General features: G+C 24.4%; 1 protein-coding gene across 2 annotated transcripts in view; it reads right to left on the bottom strand.

Moving 5' to 3' along the window:
- Positions 1 to 4,384: 4,384 nt before the first annotated feature.
- Positions 4,385 to 25,210, bottom strand: part of LOC132930767 (uncharacterized) — an 83,332-nt gene continuing 62,506 nt past the window's right edge. Inside the window, exons 3-7 of one of the 2 annotated variants that reach the window (XM_060996810.1) lie at positions 17,118 to 17,326; positions 16,803 to 16,938; positions 15,763 to 15,896; positions 11,967 to 12,186; positions 4,385 to 5,068 (exon numbers count right to left, since the gene is read on the bottom strand). In XM_060996810.1, the coding sequence (XP_060852793.1) occupies positions 5,007 to 5,068; positions 11,967 to 12,186; positions 15,763 to 15,896; positions 16,803 to 16,938; positions 17,118 to 17,326 (761 nt within the window). In that variant the 3' untranslated portion in view covers positions 4,385 to 5,006. The remainder of the gene's footprint in view (positions 5,069 to 11,966; positions 12,187 to 15,762; positions 15,897 to 16,802; positions 16,939 to 17,117; positions 17,327 to 25,210) is intronic. The other variant, XM_060996811.1, reaches the window with a different exon arrangement.

The raw sequence follows: 25,210 nt of genomic DNA, 5'->3' as shown, positions 1-25,210 counted from the left end.
CATTCTAAAAATAATCAAATATTTTTTTACTTTTGTCGTTGTGTTTTTTTTTTAATTTGGATTATTATTATTGTTTTAAATGTTCATTGTTCATATAATTATAATATTGCACATTTTAGTAAAATAAAAACGTCTAAAAACAGTTTAGTGTTAAAAAACTTGACGAAATATTATTACATTTCGTGAAAGTCGATTAATTAATCGAAATCTATTTCATAATACTAATGGAAGGATTAATTAATGAATTATCCTATGATAAAATAAAGACGGGTGTACTCGTGAAATAAAGAAAAACACATTTTATATTTTCGCGTATACATCGTACCATCAGTTAAGCCCACTCTTTTTCTTGTATCCACTGATGGATGGACAGTGGAAATATAATAATTACAATGACACTTCGTAAACATATAATGATATTATAATATTATATCGGTGAAATAATTTAAGCGTATCTATATATGTTATAATATAGAGTTGTGGGTTCAAACAAAAATATCAAAAAATGCAAAGAGCATAATTTTATCGCCCTCGCGAAATCGTTCACTTCGATTCGTTGAAAAATTGAAACGAAAACGGATCCTCGACAACGGGCCTCGGATACGATTTTATTATGTAGATTTTAGGCGGCGTCCGTTTTCTATCACGCCAACAATTTCACGAATTTATACGTATAAATATTATAATTCTCTCGTTCGCAACCTGTACAGGCAGATGAGCTACACACCGTTATACGCCTTACCCCTATTATGGCGCGCGCGCACACACTTATTGCAGTTGTCGAAAATAAACGCAACCTCTTTCCGGCGTTAATGTAATATTTAGTCGTGTATAGTGTAGTTGTAGTTGTATAATATGTACGATGTCGGCGGCCGTACAGTAATTAATTGAAGACGCGCCAGCCGCTGCCCGGGGAGTGCGTAGTAGTGTTTCGGGTTCTGTTGCTGAGGGGAAATTGATTAAGCTTGACGGAACGGACCAAACCCTTTTTATCATATTAATGGGTTTTCTTAAAAGCCCCTTCTTCCGTATCTCCGTACTTTCGGATGCCACTTATCGCTACTCGCGTTTATCTGTTGACTGCGATGCGCGTGCATCTCGCGCGCGTTGCCTCCGAACAAGTTGGTTATAACGACACCGCTGTTACACTTGATGTTATTAATTCTGCGTGTAACCAATTAGGTAATAACGTGGTGTTTTAGTGAATAAGTCGGGCCTATCTTTCATTATACATAAAGTTATTACATTATGCGTTATGACATACGTTTGACATTTTATCATCACACGACATTTCTGCGACTCGCTTTACTATTGACCGACAAGTAGGACGACTATAGGTAGGTGTACTAACTAATGTACTATATTATTATGTAATAATATAATGTGCAAGTATTACCAAGTGAATAAAATATTTTGTTTTGCGATCGTGTCAATCCAGCTGTACCGTATACCCGGAAGCTGGATTAATTATTTGATCAAACCATTATTTTTGTATGTCATTAAATTTTTCAATTATATCAAACATTTATTTATTGTAATTATTATTTAAGAATTGTAAATACCTAATACCTACTTGTGAAAACCAAGTTTGACATATTGATATATTATATAGATATTATTTATTTTAGATCCCGATCAGAAAAAGGAAGTCATTGATTTTCCAATGGTTTTACTTCGGTTAACATTTACACAGGATTGCACAAAAATCTTAAACAATTTGAAATATAAATTATAAATTATTTTATCTAATCATATACATGTTAATGGTTTGACTTCATTTTCAAATTTTTGAAATAGTGATAAATATATACTTAAATTTGTTTCATAGACATTTATTAAATTAAAAAGAAGTAAAAATATGTTCTACTTTGTTTTATTATTTTAAGATTTACTTAAATGTTTTGTTGCCGAATGTTTACTGTAAAAAGTATATAATATATTAAAAGAATACAGCAAATAATACTCATGAGTTATGACCTATGGGACTTAACATTTTAAAACGATGTATATTTTACATAATGCAATGTAAAATTTAAAAGTTAAAAAGCAAGTATATTTTCAAAAAGAAGACTAATTAAAATTCAATTTAAAGGTTTGATTATTTAAATTGTATTCATCAATTATGTAACTCGAATTAAACTGAATTCTAAATTAATCATTTTAAAATTTAGTCACCTTACAATTATTTACTGTATAAATTATTGATTATTCAGAGTATATTCTTCCGATATAATTCTTTTAATAGTGAAAACGTATGTTTCAATATTATTTTTTAATCAACGATAGCAGCTTACTGATTTTTACATAAAACAATTATTTTGGTTTTAGTAAATCATATTTAAATTTATATTTTTGTAAAATAAATATATTTAGTTTTATGATGATTTTTGTCGAGTACTCGAATGGATTCAATTTGGTTCCGTTTATGAAAATTGTATTCATATATATTTTTCTAGTAAACAACACCTTCAAGTAATTTTTAGTTCAAAGTTAAGTTTGATTTTCTTATTTTAATTAACATTATTTAGGACATTTAGGTAATTTTATAAAATGTTATTTGATATTCAATAAATAATAACCCAATATAGAGCTACAAAATAAGAATACATTATGTATATATATTTAAACTACTTATTCAAAAATACACGACGTTTTAATTAATGAAAATGCTAGTCAATTACAAAACAGAGATGTTTAAAAATTGTTCGTCAATATAATATACTATACTATAATTAAACTTTAATTATTGTAGGTATTTGTACATTTTAAAGCAAGTGATTGTAAAATTTATTTAAATTCCTTATAAAATAAGAAGGCTAATGTCAACGGTTTTTATTTATTTTATTTTTAATACTTAATGATTATGCAATGTTTTTGTGTCCTAATTATTTTGTTTAGGCAATCAAAATACATAATTTAAATGTTAATCATATTTGTCAAACTTGCAAAATATTTATTGTTGTCTTATATGACAACATATTTTAAAACCTTCACAATTTGAAGATATTATAAAATTGATAAATTGTTAAAAATAAATTTTACTTCTTGGATAAAGCTATATTTTCGTATAGTAACAGTACTATAATATAATTAAGTACCTTATATTATAACTAGTATCTACTACGTTAAAATTTTTTAAGACTCAACTTAAATTGTTGTATATAATATTTTTATATTTTTATTTTTTATTATACATGCATTTATAGTATAATATATTTGACATTAGTTTAATATTAATATATATTTTATTTAGTATTAATCTTATTTAGGATTTTTTTTAATATTAAAATACTAATAAATATTGACATTTTTGAAGAAATTTCAGGAAGCGTTTACACTAGCCTCCAATTTATTTTGTTTGTATTTTTTTTCTAAATTATCAATATGTACCTACCTGTAGCTGTAGGTAAAATACGAATGTTTGAGTTGAGTGAAATTGTACATTAAACAGGTTGAAGAATGAAGATACTAATTGCTTAATATTCTATTACATTTTTTTTAATATACAAACACACTATAAACAACTTAAATTCTTAAAATAATACTAAATTTCAAAATAATTTTGTGTTTTTGATTGATTTATGAAGAGTGGTGTTGATATATTAATTTTTTTTGGCTCTTTAAAATAGTTGCAGATTTATTTTTTGGTATTTAAATTATTGTCTCATTAATTAATGGACATATCAATATATCAATATTAGCCATACTTGATACTATTATTGACTTTATATTAAAAGAAAATACGATACATCGTTTATAATTTATAGCAGTAGGTTATTTGACGCAAGGTATAACATAAATATAATGACTTTCAAAATTATTTTTATTATTTTATAAATGATTTATTTTAACTCATATCGTTATAAAATATATTATTTTAATGAAAACATTTTCTAACGATAAATTTAAGTAAGCGGTGTGGTTTATGTAATCATGTAGCATGCTGTAGAACAAGGATTTTCAATCTGGGGGATGCGCCATTGAACATGGACGTTTTGTTACTATGCTGATTAATATAATAGTAATAATAATAATAATAATACTATTGTAAGCTATTAATATAATAGGAAAGAGGAGTGATATCATCCGAGTATACATGAGTAATGAGTATAAAAGGGAGCATGGACCTCTAAAGAGTAAGAACCGGTAATGTGAAAAATATAATAATTCAAAATTATACTTATAATACAACTTTATTTTCTAAATATCGATACATTTACGGAAAATAAACATTATAATCAATACACATCAGACATCGTAGACATCATAAATACATACAAAGACATCTTTTACAAATTATTTAACATTTGTTAACACAATATAATATTAATAGTATTTTATTATATTATTATAACTGTATAGTAATACAATGTCGGTTTCAAATTATCTTAAATAATATGTACATTATAAAGATAGAGTTTAACTATATGTATAGGCAGGTATGAAATTTGTTTTTGGTTTAAAATTTAAAGATATTTTTAGAAGATAAAATCGGCAGATATAAATCATATAACACTTGATACATAATGAACATCAATATTATATACCTACCTATATTTCAAAATCTAGTAAAATTGTTACAATTTTGAAAAAATAATTGGCAACGATTCGTTGTTAATAATATAGATGTTATGAATGCATCAACAGTTAAAAATATTTCTTGTACATTTGTATATTATTTTGTGACCAAACTAATCAATATTTAAAACTATTTCAAATTGAAATATTCATATACACATTAAAGATGCACATATTTTACACTAAATATGCAACTAAATCGGTAAGATTTTAATAAAAATGCATTTTTTTTTATATAAAGTTGAACATTTAAATTATTTATGGCAGAAATGTTGTTTCACCGTTTGTTATACATTTTTAGTGAAATAACCCATTAGAATAGTAGAGGATGACCGACATTTTATACTTTATTGATGTATTAAAATAATTTACACTATATTTTTACATGGAGCGAATGGAACATTTTTTCCCATTTTACGATGGACTCGTTACCTTATAACCGCAAATGTGATCCACAAGGTTATACTGAAAGAAGGAGATAACATAAATCCTGAAAAAAAACCAAAAGTAAATTAATATTTAATACAATATATTGTAATAATTTATGCAACATAAAATGTTTATAGTATTATTATTTTATTATTTTGCCATTGATTATCCAATAATAGTCGTTAAGTAATTGTATAATTATTTAATTTTGTGTGTTATTAGTCATTCTGAAATCATTTCAGATTACTATTTTCAAGTTAATGACTTTATTAATTATTTTATCCTAATAATTTTCATAATAATAAATTTAAAATCAGAATAATTTTCTGTAATAATTTTCAATAGGTATTTAATATTTATTTAACATTTTTAGAAAAATATTTTGTTTTAGCTTCTAAAATGTAAAGTATAGTAATTTTAATAAAAAAGTTTTTAGTGGATTTATCGACATTGATTAAGCTTAAAAAAATAAGGAAAACAAAATTACATTAAATATTGAAAAAAGAAAATTTTTCAAAAAGTTATAACTTGAAATAATACGAGTTTGTTGATAAAAGAATAATATTTTATCTATTAAATAAAAATTGTTTAGGGGAAGTGAGTGTTTTGTTCATAATGTAGAGTGTCTTCATTTAAACGAGAGTTTTAATAGATATTAACATGTTATTAATTGCCTTGACAACCTGATGATTGTCACGATTGTAATCAATATTAGTGAGGGCATTTAAATATTTATGATGATGACCATAGATTGGACAGCACCAACAAAACCATCACTAACACAGCAGTAATGATTATAAATTATAGTATCATCTTAATATATATTAGAATAATAATTAATCAAAACTTACGACTTCAAAGAATTTGCTCATAGAAACAGAAATATTTTTTTTTTAATTTTTAAAATTTAATTTAATGTTTTGTTTATACCAATAAATACAATACCACAATGAAATATAATTTACCATTAAAAGAATTAATAATAACAATTATTTTTCTTTTATAAAGACACGTATTTTAAATTCGAATAATAAAAAGAATAAATAAATAATAATAACATTATTATAATTAAGTATAAAACATAATATGCAGTATATGGATTTTAACTAAAAATAAAAAAGTTTATCGCTTATTATAAACATAACAGAAAAAAATTGATATCAAAATTTATTACAAAAGTATATATTTATGAGAAATATAGGGTTGAGTTTAATCCTCGGGTACATGTATTAAAGATATTAATTATTAATCATATTTAAAAATATACTATGAAAATGCTATGTATTAAAATTATTTTGGATGAGGAGATAAGAAGAATTAAAGTGAAAACGATACCTACTCTCGTTTAAATAATTATAGTTACGTGTATAGTGAAACAAATGAGGTGTATAGAATAGAGAGATGGTAATTTACTTAAAATAATTATTGAAAAAATATATTGATTATTTTAAATCTTAATATGATGTTTATATAGACTATAGACTATTTAACATAACACCAAATTATGCATATTATGTTGTTCTGTATTTAGGTTTAATATTAAATTATTATGATTTAAGAATTTAACTACGTTATATAATTAATAAATATCAGATAACTATCCAGATAAATAAATAATATTAAATTTTAATATTATGTAATAATATCTAAGTAACTTTTTTTATCTAAGGGTCGACCATAATAATGATAACATTTTATATAAAAACAATAAGATGATAAAAATTTTATTAAATCAAGTATATAAATAAATATAATAATAAATATTTTTTTTATTTATTAAAAATTATGTTTTGAATATTTTTTAAAAAACAGATGGCTAAATTATTACATTTTTTTTCTATTTGGAAATAGGAGGACTTAAATAAATTTTCATATAGGTACATTCAGGTTGGAAGGGAAAAAGGATTTCAAAGGACCCATGAGGTTTTATACGAAAAAGAGATCTATTAGACTTTACGACTAAGCAATGACCAACCCAGTGCCATCATTCCCTAAGGGTAGATATGGTTTACTCAGCTCCTGCTTTATTTTTTTTTACACCAGACACATAGCCCTTCCTACCCTTTTTTGTGACCAATAATGCACTAATTATAACACTCGTCCACCTTTGTTCAGTATAAATTATATTTTATTATGTGCCTTTTATTTATGTTGAATTTTTATGTATTTATATAAATATGACTGTTAGTAAAATATTATTCATTATATATATATATATAATATTTTAAATTAAAAACAAATTAGTGAAAAAATAATTTTTTCATTAAATTATATTATAATACCTACATTGTATACAGTCACTGAAATAAATAAATTTCATATTTAAAAAACAATCAGAGAAGTCACTCTGTTATAAAATTGTTTTTAGTGCGTATCTAATTATTGAGTAAGCCACGATAATAATGGATGTATTTAATTTAAGTTTCAAATGTTTCAATCATTACACATAAAAAATGATGCACTTTAGATGGTGAACCAGTCTTTATATTTCTAAAATAATTTTCGAATTTATTTATTTTACTATTTATAATGGAACAATTTGTGTTAGTAGAATAATTAATAAGTATATATTATAATACAAGCATTTGCAGACGTTTCTTTCAGTCGTTCTTATTTCACTTTTCTTATAACCACTGAGCGAAGGTGAAAAAAATCGAAACCGAAGAAATCGTTGATACATATGCTAACAAAAATGCCATAAAAGTGTTTTGTTGTTATATAATATAATATTGTAATTAATACACAATTGCAACTTATCTTTTATTGTATGTATAGATTTTATACATAACAAGAAGTTATCTTATAATTTATTTTATATGTAATCATCTATGAAAAATATTATAGTATATAGGTACCTAACGTTGATTATAAAATAATATTATTGACAGCCGCTTTCTAATATAATATTAAAAGTTGCAAATTTTTCAAAACAAATTCTTGTGAATAGTACTTAAAGCCCCCTTAGGTCTTCAAAAATAAATAAATGCACGATGACATGGGATTGATGACCTATCATCAATAAAGTTAACTTACTTCCACAGTAATCTACATACAATTGGAGGATGTCTTCATTACAAAACAGGCTTAAAATATCTAAAGCTAGATTAAGAAAAGTCAACAATCTTAAAGGTCTAAAAATAAGCACAACAAGGTAAAATATTAAGATGCATAGAAAATATTAATGCAAATGTTTGATGAAAATTTTAAGATTCTAAGATTATTCTTTTTTAAATTACAAAACTAAATTAATTTTTTTTGAAAATATTGTCGTTTCGTATTTTTTCTCTGTTTTTAATTTAGGTTTTTATTTTTTATTTTTACCCATTAGAGTATGAGCTATATTCAATTTTCTACCAATAACCATTGTCAATATTGAAGTATCGCTTTTGCACAATAAGTATCTTTATAAATATTTAAAAAAACACATTCCATTGTAAAGCAACATTTGATTTGATAATATTTACTTAATATAATTAGAAAGTTAAACGTAGAATGTATGCAATAATAATTTAGATGAACAAAAAATATGACAGAATATAAAATGAGGTATTTGTCAAGCAATTTAAATTTAGAACTTCGAATAATAGTCTAAAGGTTGATTTCCAATTTCCACTATTTCGGACAGTGTCATTTTTCCGCATGTACGGGTTGCCCGAATCTTGATATTCACACTATTCAGAGAACCGCCTTGACAGCCATAGTGTTACCAGTGATATTTACCTCTCAAATATTTATCCACCCTATAGGTATACCTACTTTGGTAAGAAATGTTCACTTCGTTTGATAATATGCATTTATTATTTATAATACTATGATAACTTTTAAATTAAAATTTAAAAATAATACAGCATTTAAGTATAGACTATCAACCTTGAAGTTTTTACTTATCTATTAACGTAACTCTTAATAATATATTATATTAGTGTTATGATACACTTATTTATAATTTGTATAAAGAGTACCATAATTAGAAAATACATAAGCATATTGCTGAGATACGTATAAACGTATAATATACACATTTAATTATATCGATTTAAAAAACATAGTTTCCAGTTATATTTCAAATTATTTAAGGTATTTAAGTCAAATATAAATATTCTTAAATATATTAGTGCGGGGACTATTATAGATGAACATTTATTATAGTAAAATAAAATTATCATACAATTCCAAGACGCAATCTCATTCTTGAGCACTAATTACTTCTAACAACTTTTTTGTAGAATTTAAAAGTGTTTTGGGGAACATACTGATTTTAAGATTTTTGTTACCTTTCAATTATTAAAAACATAAAAGTATTCATTTTTATGCAGTGATAAAAGTTTGACGGAAGTTATAATTTCAACGTACTACGTTCGTACTTGTAAACTATCGTTAGAAATATCATAATACTTTAAAACAGATGACAAATAAGAATTACACGGAGGAAACTTTTACGACGTATTAAACAATATTATAAAAATATTGTTGAGTAATATTATTTGGGCATTTATTATTATAATTGTTTTTATATAATGAACTTGTGTTTTAAGTTTTTCATTTCGTCGTGAAAGTTAAATACCTTGTATTGTATACCCCTAGGATATCCGTGATAACTAATATTTTTTTTAAAAGACATTTTTCGAATAAATTTACAAACTCACAAAATGGTTTAAAATTAGTTTTAGCCGGAATTATACACATTCAAAAACGCTTGATAATAATGAAGAGTTCGCACTAACTAGTTTACTTTAATCATCCAACTTACATATATTAATGGCAAAGACAAATTGTACGGGATATAACTTGTTAACAAGTAAACTCCACGAGGGTTGGTTTGAAAAACTGCCATGACGTGTAGCTAGTTATATGTACACATAATATGCATAATATTATTATTATATCAGTTTTACCGTGCTATATCCGTACCTATATACATGTATAACACTAAAGTAATAATAATAATAATAATAATCGTAATGTAAGTATGATAACACTTCTCCCTCACACATCCGTCATATCGTTGACTGCGCGGCCCATCTACTTTTCGAGTTCCAACATAACCTGGTCATGTCGATGTTTGATTTCCCGAGGGATCGCAGTTATCCCGCTCATGTCAGCGTTCTGAAAAAAGTTTCATTTCGCGCGGGTTTGTCTATTGAAGAGGTGTCACCGATGTCATTTCCTTTTTTCCCCCCATTTTTTTTTTATTTTTAATTTTTTTGTTCCAATCTTTCCGTAACAGTTAATGTCCGCCCAGGTTTACCGGTGCACGGTCAGTTCCACCGTGGAACTTATTGTACCGAAATGTACCGTTAAAATAGCCACGGGTTAAACCACATTCTCTATTGTTGGCTGTCAAAACCAACAATGACTTTTGGAAACAAGCAATTTACCCACATCGATTGTACTCTCTTGTTAGCCACGGTCCACACCAGCCGACCTCCGTATTATAGGCCACTATTATTTTAATGTTCGCGTATGATCGGAAATGTTCGAAAGTTGCCTCCCGTTTATCATCAATAAAGGGTACGGAAATATGTACACACAATATTTGGCTCCCATCTACAATCCAGCTAGCTGTTGGTCAGAAAATTAATCATAATTCACTAATTCTGAAACGTTCTTTTTTTTTTTCTGTGTAATCGCTCTTCTGTACAGTAGGTGTAGAGTATACCACGTCATTGACCAGGTCACTGCATTAGAAGTGTTAAATTTGAATTCAATGATAAATTATTGTACACCATGAAAAATTACTCCAAGTGGAGACGGTCTAACGTTTTGGTAGCCAAAGTTACCAAACAATTATTTTGATTATAATATTAAAGTTCTAACAAATATTCCACCATCATCCCTCCACGATTATTTTAAAAAGTATTCATCAGGAATTTATACTTTTGCTGATGAAATCATCAACTAGTTCCAATTTCCCTACTATAAATCGCCCTTAAAGTTGATAATCGGAGCATTATTCTACTTAAAAATGTGTTTTAAAACAAAACACATTGATTGTTCCTATCAGAATCTAAAAATTAACTGTAAAAATGTTAGTTTATCAAAAATGTGTAATAGAGAAAACCGCGAAATTGGCTTCTGTTGTATATTACAGGGGTCGGCAACCTGCGGCTAAACTTTACTGTCTATACCAACTATACTATAGTATATTACGTAGATTACAAAAGACGATAGATTTTTAATGACAGCTAGTTTATATTATATTAATATTAATATATTTTTTAGTTCAGTAAATTTAACTAATGCTTAATAAACATATTGCGTAGAAGTTATAAGTAAATATTAAAGTATTTTAGAATAGTATGAATAGATATTTTGTAATATAACAATAGATAAAAAATACCTAGTTTAAATGTTTCAAAATTTAATAGTGTATAGAAAATAATAAAATTATGTGTAGCAGGTTTAGTCTCTATGATTAATATATTTTGGACTACAGTAATATAACTAAAATTATTTAATGGAAAATCTCAATTTTTTCTTTAAATATCTAGTTTCGTAAAAATTGACATTAATATTGTAACTCAATATCTGTAAAATTACAAGTTTATATGTAGCTTACATTTTTCAAATGCCGTCGTTTAACATGTGCTGCTACGTATTATATTACATGTATGATAGTTTAGTTGAAAGTCGATGATGGTTATTTCAGCTCAATTAATTGAATAGGTTTATTTGCGCTTTTATATTTATTTTTACACTGTTTATATTTCAAATTTTAACATTGATAAATCTACATTATTAAAGAATAAATAATTATAATACAGATAGTTACTAAAGTTTATCTTAAACTTAATATATTATGCCGTATTTTTGAAATAGGCTAAACGTTTTATCATCACCGTGTAGTATGAAAATATATTTCACGGGAGTAATTTTCATTACATTTTACATAATTTTGTATTTTTATTGATATAAGTTTAATAATAAATACTAATTTAACTTAATATAAAACTGTTTACCTGCCGAATGACCATGTGGTTGTAGAATAGACGCAAGTCTTGGTTTATCTTCATCCAGCATTACTTCAGTTTCCGACCCGATCACGTGGTATATGTCGCTATGGCATTTCACCTTCAGCTTACCAGCAATTAAAACGTCATATTCAATTGACGAGACAGTCTTAAATAATTGACCAGACGGCCTTACTGATGGTATTCTGATTATGCGGCCATTTCCCAACTAAAACAAAATTAATTATTTTACATTTTCAATTGGATTTGTAATTTTGTATTATTCTGTTAACATAATATATTGTATGCTATTAAAGTTTAAGGAGTTTTCATAATATATTTAAATCTTCATCGTATTTTTAAAATTAAATTATTCGATATTTGGTTAAAAATAATTTTGTATTGATATTATTATCATATATTTTTTTTAAGAAATTAACATTATAAAATTAATTGTTTTAAAGTAATATTTAGGTTTATAGTAGCTATATTGTGTAATAATATTACAAGAAGTGTCTCGATAGATTTAAAACCAACTAAATGATTTTTACAATATAAAAAATTTGATCTCAATACTTCATTAAGATACGAATAATGAATATCATCATTATAAGCATAGCCAACAATTTACATTAAAAGAGCAAATTGAAGTAATATCGAAAAATATTAAGGTCACTAAATATGGATTATAATCAGCTAATTTAGGACCAATATGCAAAAAATGTATTTAGGCTCAATTTTTATTTTATATCTACATTAGAATTTTATGATACAAATAATTTATAATAATTAATCAAAGAGTGAAGTATAGTTAGAAACTAGCAATATTATAAGAAAAATAATAAAACCAGTTAAACCATTAAAAGTAGACAATTTAACCATTTGCCCAACTTCGTCCTAATAATATACGGTTCATAAAAATTTATATAATGGAAAATCGAGTACATACAAAAATAACAAATAGACGACGTAAAATATTAATAGGAACAAATTCAATATTGGACTAAATTATCAATGAGGCTTAAGTACTTAATGTCTGTCAACTATGTATTAAATTATGAAAGTGTTGCTTATAATATATTATAGCATTGATAAATATGTTTTAGTTGTCAAGTGAAACTCAACACTTAAATAAGCGATAAGAATGATAACAGTTAAAAAAATCTTCCTTAATTTAAAAATGTATACTTAATAAAAGATACATACAGTGACTTAAATGCTAATAAATACCATTATGTTACAATCAATATGAAATAAATCTTATTAAAACATTGTAAATATAATATAATAATTCGAGAGTACTATTTAGTAATATTATTAGCGTACCACTTGAAATATTATCCAAATGCCTTTAAATGTTAAATCATTTATTATACTGAAAAATATATCTCAGAATTCACAATTTGTTTCAAAGTTAAACAAGACACCTATGTTTAATTTGGTAAATTAAGTTGTATTGCAGATAACATATATTTCAATACACAGATTACACTGGTTTGGTGTAAATGCTGCGATGTTTACTAAAAAATGTGTAAACAAATTTAACGTTTAAAACTTTTTAAATTTAAATAATAAATAATATAAAGTTAAGTTTACTGATTTAATAATACACATTACTATATTAATGTGTAAGACATCTATATGTCTACTAATTAATCAATGGAATTAGTTTTGTTAAAAAATGAATCTACTGATAACTTTTATTTGATTTAAAGTATGAAGTTACTAAGTTAAACGACGAAGGATTTAATTTGAACACAAGAAATGTCTTCTTTTCTTCTTTTCTTTTTATCTTGTCATACTAATTATTTTATTCAAAATGCCAGGTTTTGGTTAAAACTAAATACTTCGCTATAAAATCTTACTACCATTAGCGTTGTCATTTTGCAAAAAGAATTAATATTGTTTCTTTTTCTATTATCCTGTAGAGTTGTAGTAAATTTAACTCAAATTAATAAAATAATTCAAGATGATTTTAAAAATGATAAATATAGATAGCTAATTAAACAAATAAAAACAAATCTTCTAGAAGAATCTTAATGTTTGAATATATCCACGTTTTATTTATTACTAATCACGTAAGAATAAATTTAAAGCCATTGAATCTACTTTAATCATATTACTTGTATTCTGCTCCCAGAGGTGTATAGAGTATATAGAAAAATCAATAATAAATACCGTATAGGTTATTATCCCGACAAAATGTTTCGACAGATAGATTACAAATATTATGATAACCTAAAATAAAAGTGTAATAATATTTCCTTAAAAACTGATAACTTATATTTTCTAAGATTATTGATTCTGAGCGCAGAATTGGAGTACTTATGGCTATTAAGTTATGCGTGTATATTATATATTTTATATTAATTTTTTGTGTCTGTCATCAACTTTTTAATCAATATAAACGCTTCAATCATCGACTAAAAGTGGTGTGTTCTTCGAAGGTGAATCATAATAATTTTCAAAATATTCGGGGAAAAAAATTATTATATTAAGCTCCATCAGCTTTAAAAAAAATCGATTTCCTTTAAATTTTGTTGTAAAAAAAAAATGAAAATTTTTTATATAATATATACTTAAATTTTCTTATGATGATAGAAGTTTCAAAATATTACTGGTTCTGAATTCATGAGGAATCTTAAATTATATTTACAAGTGTTACACATTACAGTTTAAAATTTTATGGTTTTTAACTATAAAATATTTTGTAAATAATCGTGATTTTGACCAAGTTTCGTAAAAATTTGAAAATCAGTCGCTTTCAAACAAACCCTGTGACTATGCATTATGGTATTTATTCATTGCTGTAAGAATAACTTTTAAAGAACGTAGAATTACATTTTCTATACTGCAGAGAAACTTTTATAGTATTTTTATAACCACAGACTTAATAAATATAATAGTATATTAATATAGAATATATATATTTGAATAAACTGAATAGCGTAATAAGATCTTATTATACATAATATGCTATAATAAGAGGTAACGATAATTGTACAGTTTTAATAGCTAAAAATGTACTATACAAAATACACTTATGAATAATGGTAAATATATTTTAATTAGGAAGGTTGTACCAAGTTAAAATATTTTACGTGAGAAATATAACGTGGCTAATTATTAAATACAATTAATGTATCGTACTCTCTTAATTAGATAATAGTAGTGTTTTGTTTTTAGTGATTTATATTTATATTTATTGGTATACCTTGTGTTAAATGTTGAAAAAAATAATTAATTTTTTGAACTTTATATAAATATAACATATATAATCGCAAATCACGATAGAATAAACAAAAAAGTTAAAAATTTGTTTTATCTGATATTCTGGAACAGATTTAAGACCATTGGGTATTACACGTGGGAAAGAATAGGTTAAAAACTAAAAAGTACCTAATTTACATAAACATAATACGTTTTAATTAAAATATCATTCTTTTGAATACGTTTTAAAAAAACAATTAACGTACCAAAAACCGTCTGTAGTTTGTTTAATTATTTAACCATGCTGGAAGTTGTGCGATAAGATGACAATCCCTTATGTCTACCTAGTCAAAGCTATATATTATATACTAAATGTTGTAGTTTTCTTAAGTAAGTTATAAAATCGGACAGTAACAATGACAAAAAAAAAACTTAAATAAAACTATAATTTTTTTTTTTTAATTTCGTGTTTATACAAAAGATTTATTTTAAAAGCTGTATGATATAATGTAGTGTATTATAGTAAACTTTGGCTTGGTATAAGTACTATTTTTGCAACATAATTTTCATTATAATAAAATGTTATTGTACGCACCTCTTTATCATTTATGAACCAAGTGATATTTGCAGGTGGATTTGAGGGCGGTGATGAACAATTTGCTCTCAACTTCTCACCGAGAGAGTACTGGGGCTTTTCAAGATATAACTCTGGTTTACCATCCATTGTTCCTAAAATACAAATAATACAACACTCATGTTATATTATTTACATAATAATTGAAAATGTATTTATTTATTCGTATACATTTTATTAACAAAAATACTTGGTCTGCAACAAACGGTGTTTATAAAGAGAAAAAAAAGAATAAAATCGGAAACTAAATAAATATTTTGAATTGTACTTTATAATATCAACAAGTTAGATTGATTTTATAAGAAAATATTTTATTCATTTATTCTTCCTATTTTTTTTTTTCTTGAATGTATGTTTGGAAAGTTTGATGTAATAGATAAGTATACAAATACACAATATATTGTATAGGTTTTCGACCCCTTGTTTACACATTAATAATGTCACTAACAAATTAAACGTTACATTAATTGGAACATTTTTATTTAATCACCATTTTGAATTATTTTGTTTTTAAATTTATTAGTACATTTAATTAAATCTACCTAGCTATTTAGATGTCACTAAATGAATACTAATATGATTAAAATTGATTCATATATAATAAGCAGGTGATTGCATATTACTATATAAAAAATAACATTACATTTACATTAACATTAAATTTAATAATAGGTTTAGCTACAGTATTTTAAAACATGTGATACCAATAAAGTGTATATTTTTATACATTATACATACCTACATTATGTAACTTATAAACAAAATAAAATAATGTAAATTAAATTGACATACATTAGTTTACTAACCATGTATAAGTTATAAAAAGTTATAAAGTTGTGTAATATTCTGAATTTACAACTTAATACATTTTTACATTGTATAATTCAAAATAATTATTTAAATTTAAAAATAATATTTTTATATTAAAAAATGGTCCAATATTATTAAGCTTGTTATGAATATTTTTATGTTATACATTACGAGATTATATTAATACGTACGGACAACGTGCATCCAAGCAGCTACAATTTCTGTGTGAAATGTTGGCGCATCTGCACTAACTTCACATCTGTACTTGCCATCCAATTCAGGCGTCACTTGTCTCAGTACCACTTGGTTTGGCCCTGATTCGCTGACCTTAAAAAAAAATCGAAATATTTTTTTTACATTTTTGTAGTTTAATTAATTCGCCCGAAAAAAAGGTAGGTGTGTGAAAACTTGTGATGGCAACGAGCCACGTATGAAGTTTATCAGTTATTCCATTTGGCTGATTCTAGAAATGACTACACTATACTAATTGCATATGTTAAACTTACGTCTACATTTATGGTGGCCAAAGGGAATACTCTAGTGTGCGGCAATTCTTTAGGCACATAACGAAAAAACTCCTGACGGCCTTTATACCATTTGACCGTGTACAAAGCTTCTTGTTCTAGGTCGTAGTCACATCGCAGTATGGCAGTATTACCTTCTCTAATCGCTATTGGAACTTCGATGAATACGTCTTTGAGGCATGTTGCCATACCTGCAACAAATTTTAAATTTAGATAAAACTTCTGTTGGTTTTTAAGTAAGAAATATTTAAGTTTTTTCATAAATTTGTTTTAATAATATTAGTTTGATATCAAGTACAGTTAATGCTAAGAAATACCATTAAACATTTTATAAATTTGCATTGAACTTGGGATTTCTTGAGGTGAAGGCTATTAGAAAAGTACCTATATATTTAAAATTTTAACTTTTTAAGGATGCATATTGCATGTGTAAAATATAAGCTACTTTTTTTTTAAATTAACAACGCCAACTGTTTTTTTCGTACATCAAGATACATTATTAAAAAAAAAATTGTATTAAAGGTTTTCCTAATTACGATATTAAGTTAAAGCAAGACAATATTACTTTACGAATATGTTATTTAAAAATCTTTTTCTTTTCGAAATTTAATCTAATATTTTACTTATTGATTATGAATATCAATAATATACAATATTCTAAATATAATATATATCAATAATATTTTTTTAAAATGTATATACAATTTTAATCGTATTTATAAATATCTGCATTGAGTTTCAGACGTATCCAACAAGTATGTAATAAATCGAAATAACCAAAATGATATTAAGGACTAACTGAAAACCTTAACTAACATATTTTGTAAAGGGTAAAGTTATATAATCTGAAGGTTGCTAATACTACTGTCCCCTGAGAGTATTGTAAATGTGTAAATATGTAAAACCGACAACAGTTTTGGCGAGATGCCCTAGTGTGTAGCAGTTCACCGATTGACTAGGTTGCCAATTTGAGAAGAGAACAGTATGCTGCTTTGGGACCGGCAGTATTTTTGTTTTTTCAAAGTCTGTTTTCAAAACTGTTATTAGTACTTCGTATTTATTAGAATAGTTTTAGTTTGTTGTTGTTAAGTTGTTAAGTACTTTTTCATCGAATTAGAAAGATTGATCGTCTGAACTCGTAATTTAACATAATCCATTGATCTCAGCCAAGCTAATTAAAATAACATAATGTTTTAAATTCGATAAGATATTTATTTTTACATCTAAAATGTTTAATTTATTACAGATAGATATTACCAATTTAAAACTTATTGCATCGATAAAGACGAAAACAAATATTCTCATAAAAAAAAAAAAAATAATAATATTACCGTTATAATTATACTAGATATCGACTGTTCAATGTTTATCATTGTAAAATTAAAGTTCTTCAAAATACAATTGATTACATTTTTCTAGGTATGATAGATAATCATTGATTTAATAATAGAAATAATGTCCATCTTTATAATAAGCCACTAGATACTTTAAATATTGAATACAAATATTATGTTATCTTTATTTAGATCAATAACTGGGAACTGTCTTTAAAATTAGCTGTCAAATGAAGCTAGTAAAAATATTTAAATATCTCAGTTCGATGTTTTTATAAATCGAATACATCATGTTATATTTTTAGAAATGTATCAGTAAATGTTATTATTTTATTTAAACATTTTCAAATCGATACATTATTTTATAATTAATATTTTATTTTTACTATATATATTTTGAACTATCTGTAATTGTATTATTTAAATCATTTCTTGTACTATAAAAATCTATAAGTAAATATTTATTTTTAAGAAATTATTTAGGTACCTAAGTATGTGTTTTAATAATTGAATATACTACGAAACAATGGCAATATAGAAATAGTCTTCTTGTGTAGGATACTTTGCTGTTGAATAGGTCACTTCTGCACATTTTTCGCAAGTACATTGTCTTGTTAGTTGTTAAAGACTCATATTTTAAAACAAAACGTATTATTATTATAAAAAAACTGATGAATAAATCACTTTTTTTTGTTGATAAAATCTTTTACAACATTTTGTTGACATAAATATTTATAACTAAAATAATAATTTACTAGAGTAATTGCAAGTATTAAAGTTTTAAAATGTTTCCATTTTATAAAGAAAACAAGTTCTTAATTAAATTTGCAAGATGAGACCAACAATGATACTGGAAGTATTGATCAGGATGTTGATTAAGGGTCATATTAGAAATTATGATATTGGTAATTATTGGAGTAAGGATTGGCAGTTTTCGCCACCGTGCCAGTTTATTATTTTTGTATCTTTTCATCGAATACAATCAATATTATAGTGTTATTAATTATTATTTAATAAAGACCTTTTAGCCAGTAACTCGACATTGCCAGTTTTGAAATAATATTTAAATATATTTACGCGGTAATAAATATTTTATATATTATATGATTTAATTTAAATAACGGAATATTTATATCTAGTAAGAATTGTTTTATAATAAACATGAAATATGCATTTAAACTCTTTTCTTTAAATGTTATAATGAATAAAAAATGTTTTATTTTCAAACGCTTAGCTTACCAAGAATTGGTTAATATTTTTTTTAAAAAAACAAATTATTATTTTCTTATTAATATTAAATTGTTTTGAATGTATTATGATCTCATCACAATTAACCGGAAAAATATTTTCTACCTAAATAATTAAGAGGGTAATATTAATTATGAAAAGTATTGTACGGAAATATTTTAATTTTATTTTCATTAGTGTTAAAAAATTATAAAACAAATTATTTTAAAATTATAAGTTTCACAATATTCTCAAAATATATATTAAAAAACAATCTTGTATTTTTATTTTAAATTTAATTTATCGGATCTTATTATTTTAATATAAATTAATTATATTATCATTACTAGTTTATTATAATCCGTAGTTAAATAATTTAAATAACTATAATATCTAGTTGTTGTTATTATACGTATCATAGAGTATAATTAAGTAAAATACTTTTTTATTTCAATTGACGAATGTTCTTTAGACTAAGCAATGAATAAAATAATAGCTTGTTAGCTCGTCGTGCACAATACGCATTGTTTCTGAAAGGACCCAGTTTACATTTTTAATTAGCACTATAAAAACATATCTTCTTATAAGATACTAAAAATGTTAAATCATTTTTTAGTCTGATTTCTTACTATTATACAATTATAATATGTATATTAATGAATGCTCCCGAGTTGAGCCCGAAATTATTTTAGGTAATTACTACTACACTAGTTAGATCCCGGATTATATTTTTAGTAATGAATATTATTATACTTTTTAGGTCCAGGATTTTTATTTTTAAAACAATATTACTATGGTTCAGCAGTTGACAATACTTACGCAGCGGTAATTAGTCGCACTGGTTTGATTATTTCGATGCAAAATGTCGTGTTGGTTTTAAAAAAAAAAATTAGGTTAACATTTATTCACATCAATAAATGTTTATGCGTTGATTTGACTTATATATTCAGTTATTTTTCGTTGAACAAACAACATCCATGTGACGATCGTCTGAATCGCAACGTTCGAATGTCACGATACTATACGTAGCCCGAATAACATTTGGAATCCAACTATTATAATACCTGTTATCAACTCTAGTGTCTGACCCAACTTGTATGCGTTTTAATATTAAAAATTTCTAAATATAATCACGTTTTAATTGACAGTTTATTCACGGTTTAATAATAAATCTGAATTCAACTCTATTTTAGTTATTTCAGTACTTACTTGTATATATACTATATAGTAACATAAAATTGAAGCTTACATATATATATATATTAAGTATGTATTTCTGGGAACGTTCAAAATGGATATATAAAATGCAAAGGACTCTGGAGAATTGTGGTCACCTAAGTATGAAATCTAAAAAATAATATTTGAAATACTATTGTTCTTTTGAGAAATACATGTTCACAACATTGTTAATAAGTAATAACTTATAAGTTTGTAAGAATAAGAATTTCTTTTTTAAATCGAAAATAATCAGAACTACTCCATGATTTTTATTGAAAATAGTACTTTCATATAATATATTTTTATAAAAAAAAATTATAGTTATGGAATAATAAATCTAGCTCGAATAATAATACATGTTTTGAATTGCACAGAGTGATTCTTTTATCCTTAAACACTTATTATATAAAATATATTAATGTTTTTGAAAATATTTTTCTTACATGATTCCCAGTTAAAAAAACAACATTTAAAAAAATAATAATATATTTTTTTCATTATAATTTCTTAAAATTTTACTTTTTTGAATGACTATAACTTTTAGTAAGCGAAACTTTAAATACTTATAACTCATAAAATTCCCGTCAGAATTTCTATTTTTATATATCGAAATACTCTGAATAATAAGCTGCTTCAGAATATGAAATTAAAAATGTATGTTGTTGTTCAAAAAAGTAAAAAATTTTAAACAATTATAACGATAAATATTATATTATTTTATTTAAATATCGTTTTATTTTGATTAGAAATTATGTATTAAAATATTTTCAAAAACGTTGATAGATTTCGAAATAATAAGTGTTGTTTGATTAAAGAATCACTTTATAAAACATGTAAAAATAGCATAATAAAGTGATAAGAAATTAAAATAATTTATTGACAAACAAAAATTTTATGTTAAAATGTAGGTTAATATTTTTAGATTTTTTTATTTCATACAATTTTAGCTTTAATATTTTAATAAAATTACTGTGAATATAGTACATTTTTTTCCGAAATTCAAAAAAGCAATACGTAAATTTGATTATTTTGATTACATAGATTGGTATCATGTTGACCAAAAAACTAAATATTTTTAAATTATATTAATAATCTATGTATACGAGTAAACTCGTACATATTATTCATCGGAGTTTTTTAATAACACCGAATAATTTAAAGATACAGGTACCTAGTTTTTCGATTTGGTTTTTGATAACTTCAACGTGTGTATAAGTGATCAAATAATTTAATCATATAAATAATAATATTTCATAATGTGTAATTAATAATTATATTTTAATAATATGATATAATATATCAATATTATGTGCCAATACTACCTATATATCATTAGTACTGATAAGCATAGAAAGAGAGAATGAGAGTATTAAAAATATAACAATTCAACATTTTAAATTGTGCAGTACTGCCGAGGTAAAAATTATCATGTGATGTTATTTACTCATAGTTCACAATATTTAAATAAAATAGGTAATATGTAATTATTTAAATTTTTGACTATAAAAGTATATTAGCATTTTCTAAACATAATATAATGTTTTAAATACTTTTGTTTGTTATGTATTATTAATAGCCATTCAGAATTTTCAACATTTTTCGATTTATATAATCTAAGTTTAATTGTAAGGAACTCTACTTAAAGTTAAAAAAAACATTTATAATTTTTTACTGTAAGATTTTAAAATTTTTACGAAATTTTTTAAACCAACAACAATTTGTAAACTAATTCGTAGGTACCTAATAATTTATAAAATGATTAGTTTAGACATATTTACTTGAAAACATATTACAAAATTATTTATATAATTTTTATAACTTTATAGGTAACTGAAGTTTAAATAAAATGCTGACTATATTGGTTATTCACATGTATCTAGTAGTATGTCCCCAAACTATTTTGTTTACTGTGTTCTGATTCAAAAAATATTAACCATACAAAAAACATAAAACATAAAACTTTAACTCAAAATATAATTTTTCATAAAATATTCATTTTGTATATACACATTAGATAGAGACTAATTTTAAGTTAATTATAATCTTTGATTTTTAACATAGTATGTTGGTTTTTGTATCAGATACAACTTTTTTTTCTAACCCATTTTGAGCTACAGTAAATTATTTGATTAATTTTTAGTTAGTAATACTACAAACATATTTACACTTTTCCATGTTATTATTATATAGTATATATAATTTGTAATCGGTAAAAAATGATACAACTTCTTGTTTTACAAGTAACAGTAATAAATTGTAAAATGTATTATAATACCTTCATAGCCGATATAAACAACATTATAACTTATGGTAATTAAAATTGTTGAAATAATTTAACATAAAAATATGAAAAACTATCTGTTATTTGAGTTTATTTAAGTTTTGTTTTTAGTTATTTTAGAGGATTACTGGCATTAATTGAAACAGAAAAAAATAAATTTGAATTTTTTAAATACTGTATTTACCGCAAAATATAATCTTTAAAATTAAGTTTTTTTTTATAGTATATATATTTAATCTTGGTTCTATGTATTTTGATTGTAACTTTAACCATTAACGAGTTATAAGCAAAAATGGTGAATGGAACATGCGCTTCTTAGATGGTTGGGGAATTACACACAAAAAGTAGGTGTCAGGAATTATTTCTTGGTGAATTATTAACTAATTGTATACCAATATTCAATTTCCTGAAATAATTTCCGAACTTTTAATAATATGATTAGACTATAATATAATACTGTTCTCACACAGAAGCGTTTTTCATCGAGAATAATGAATATTATTATCGAAATAAAATTACAATCACCTACTCAATGACGCGGTAAATTCGAGACTTACGGAGTAATTTCTCCGGGGTTTTTTTCATCACACACACACACACACACACACATATATATATATATATATATAAAGTATACAGTGTTTTGTATAGGAATGTTTCTTCAAAAGTTATTTAAATACCATTTTATAAATAGAAAATTTGATATAAATGGAAAATCTTTCGCATAAATACTATAACATAAAGGAAGACTTGGTTTACTTTAAAAGTTTTTTGCAAATTTTTCATTCAATCTTATCAAATTTAAAAACAACTGTGATATGGTCAATAGTCCTGTTGTCACGCAATAAGGAATCGCCAATTTCCTAACGTTAGCTATGTGAAATAATAAATTTAAATACTATAGTTGTTGTAACAGGATACCGTTTGTAGCCCACACGCACGTCAATGTATCGAATTTGCCTATATAACGCGCCGGCCAACGAACATCAAAGTACACTACAATAATAATTTACGTACTATTTTGTGAACGTGTATGCATAATACAACTAATAGATAATAATAATTGAACATTAAATAAATACCAATAGTTCCACAGTAAGTATTACCAGTAAAATCGAATTAATATGTTTTTCGATATAATTTAATGCTGTATAAGTATATTATAATTGTTTTAAAAGTTTGACTTTGGTTATGATTCAAAAATATTGTTTCACATTCATTGCTTTTCTTTAATAAAATACATTAAGCAGAATATAATAAGAATACACATTTATATACACAGTGTAATTCATTTATTTGAAATTATTGTATTTGTCAAATAGATGAGTTACATCTTGTATATATAAAATATTTACTTTTATTTATTTAAACTATATATTGTGTTTTAATATTTCTATAAACCAACTGATAACATAAATATCGACAATTATCTAATCATAATTATTTTGATATTTTAATGTAGGTATTGTTTTTGTTAAAGTTACATATTTTAAAGGTATTAGTAAAAAACCAATTGTATTTTTAAATTTTTATAATAACTGTCTATAAAAAGAAACTTAAAATTATGAATGTAACTAAATATAATTAGTATTATAGTATTTATATTTAGCCTTAATATATGATCTTTTTGTTATTAAATATATTATAATTTCTAAGTTTTAATTTCTATTATAACAATACTCTAAGATTTATTTTAAACTTTTCTTATTTATAATGTAAACGATCATTATTATTTATGATATATGATTTGATTGATTAGGTTACATTTTCAAATCAATAATCTATAGAATATTTACTATACAGACTTTCATGCAAATAAAAACATTTTTAAATCACTGAAAACTAATACCCTGACCCGTATTCATCACATTAAAATGCTGGTATGGTGTTTAAAAGTTTGCCTGGTAAGAGTTCTTTCATGAAAAATGATAAGACGGAAGGCGGTGAACGCTGACACTAAAAAGTCTTCAAACGGCAATTCGGCTGTTGATAAGTTGACAATTTCTTAATTAGCC

Source organism: Rhopalosiphum padi, chromosome 4 (genome assembly GCF_020882245.1).
Source record: "Rhopalosiphum padi isolate XX-2018 chromosome 4, ASM2088224v1, whole genome shotgun sequence".
In the NCBI taxonomy this organism is placed as follows: domain Eukaryota; kingdom Metazoa; phylum Arthropoda; class Insecta; order Hemiptera; family Aphididae; genus Rhopalosiphum; species Rhopalosiphum padi.
Note: the sequence above shows the minus strand (reverse complement) of the source record. Positions and strands in the feature narration are given on the sequence as shown.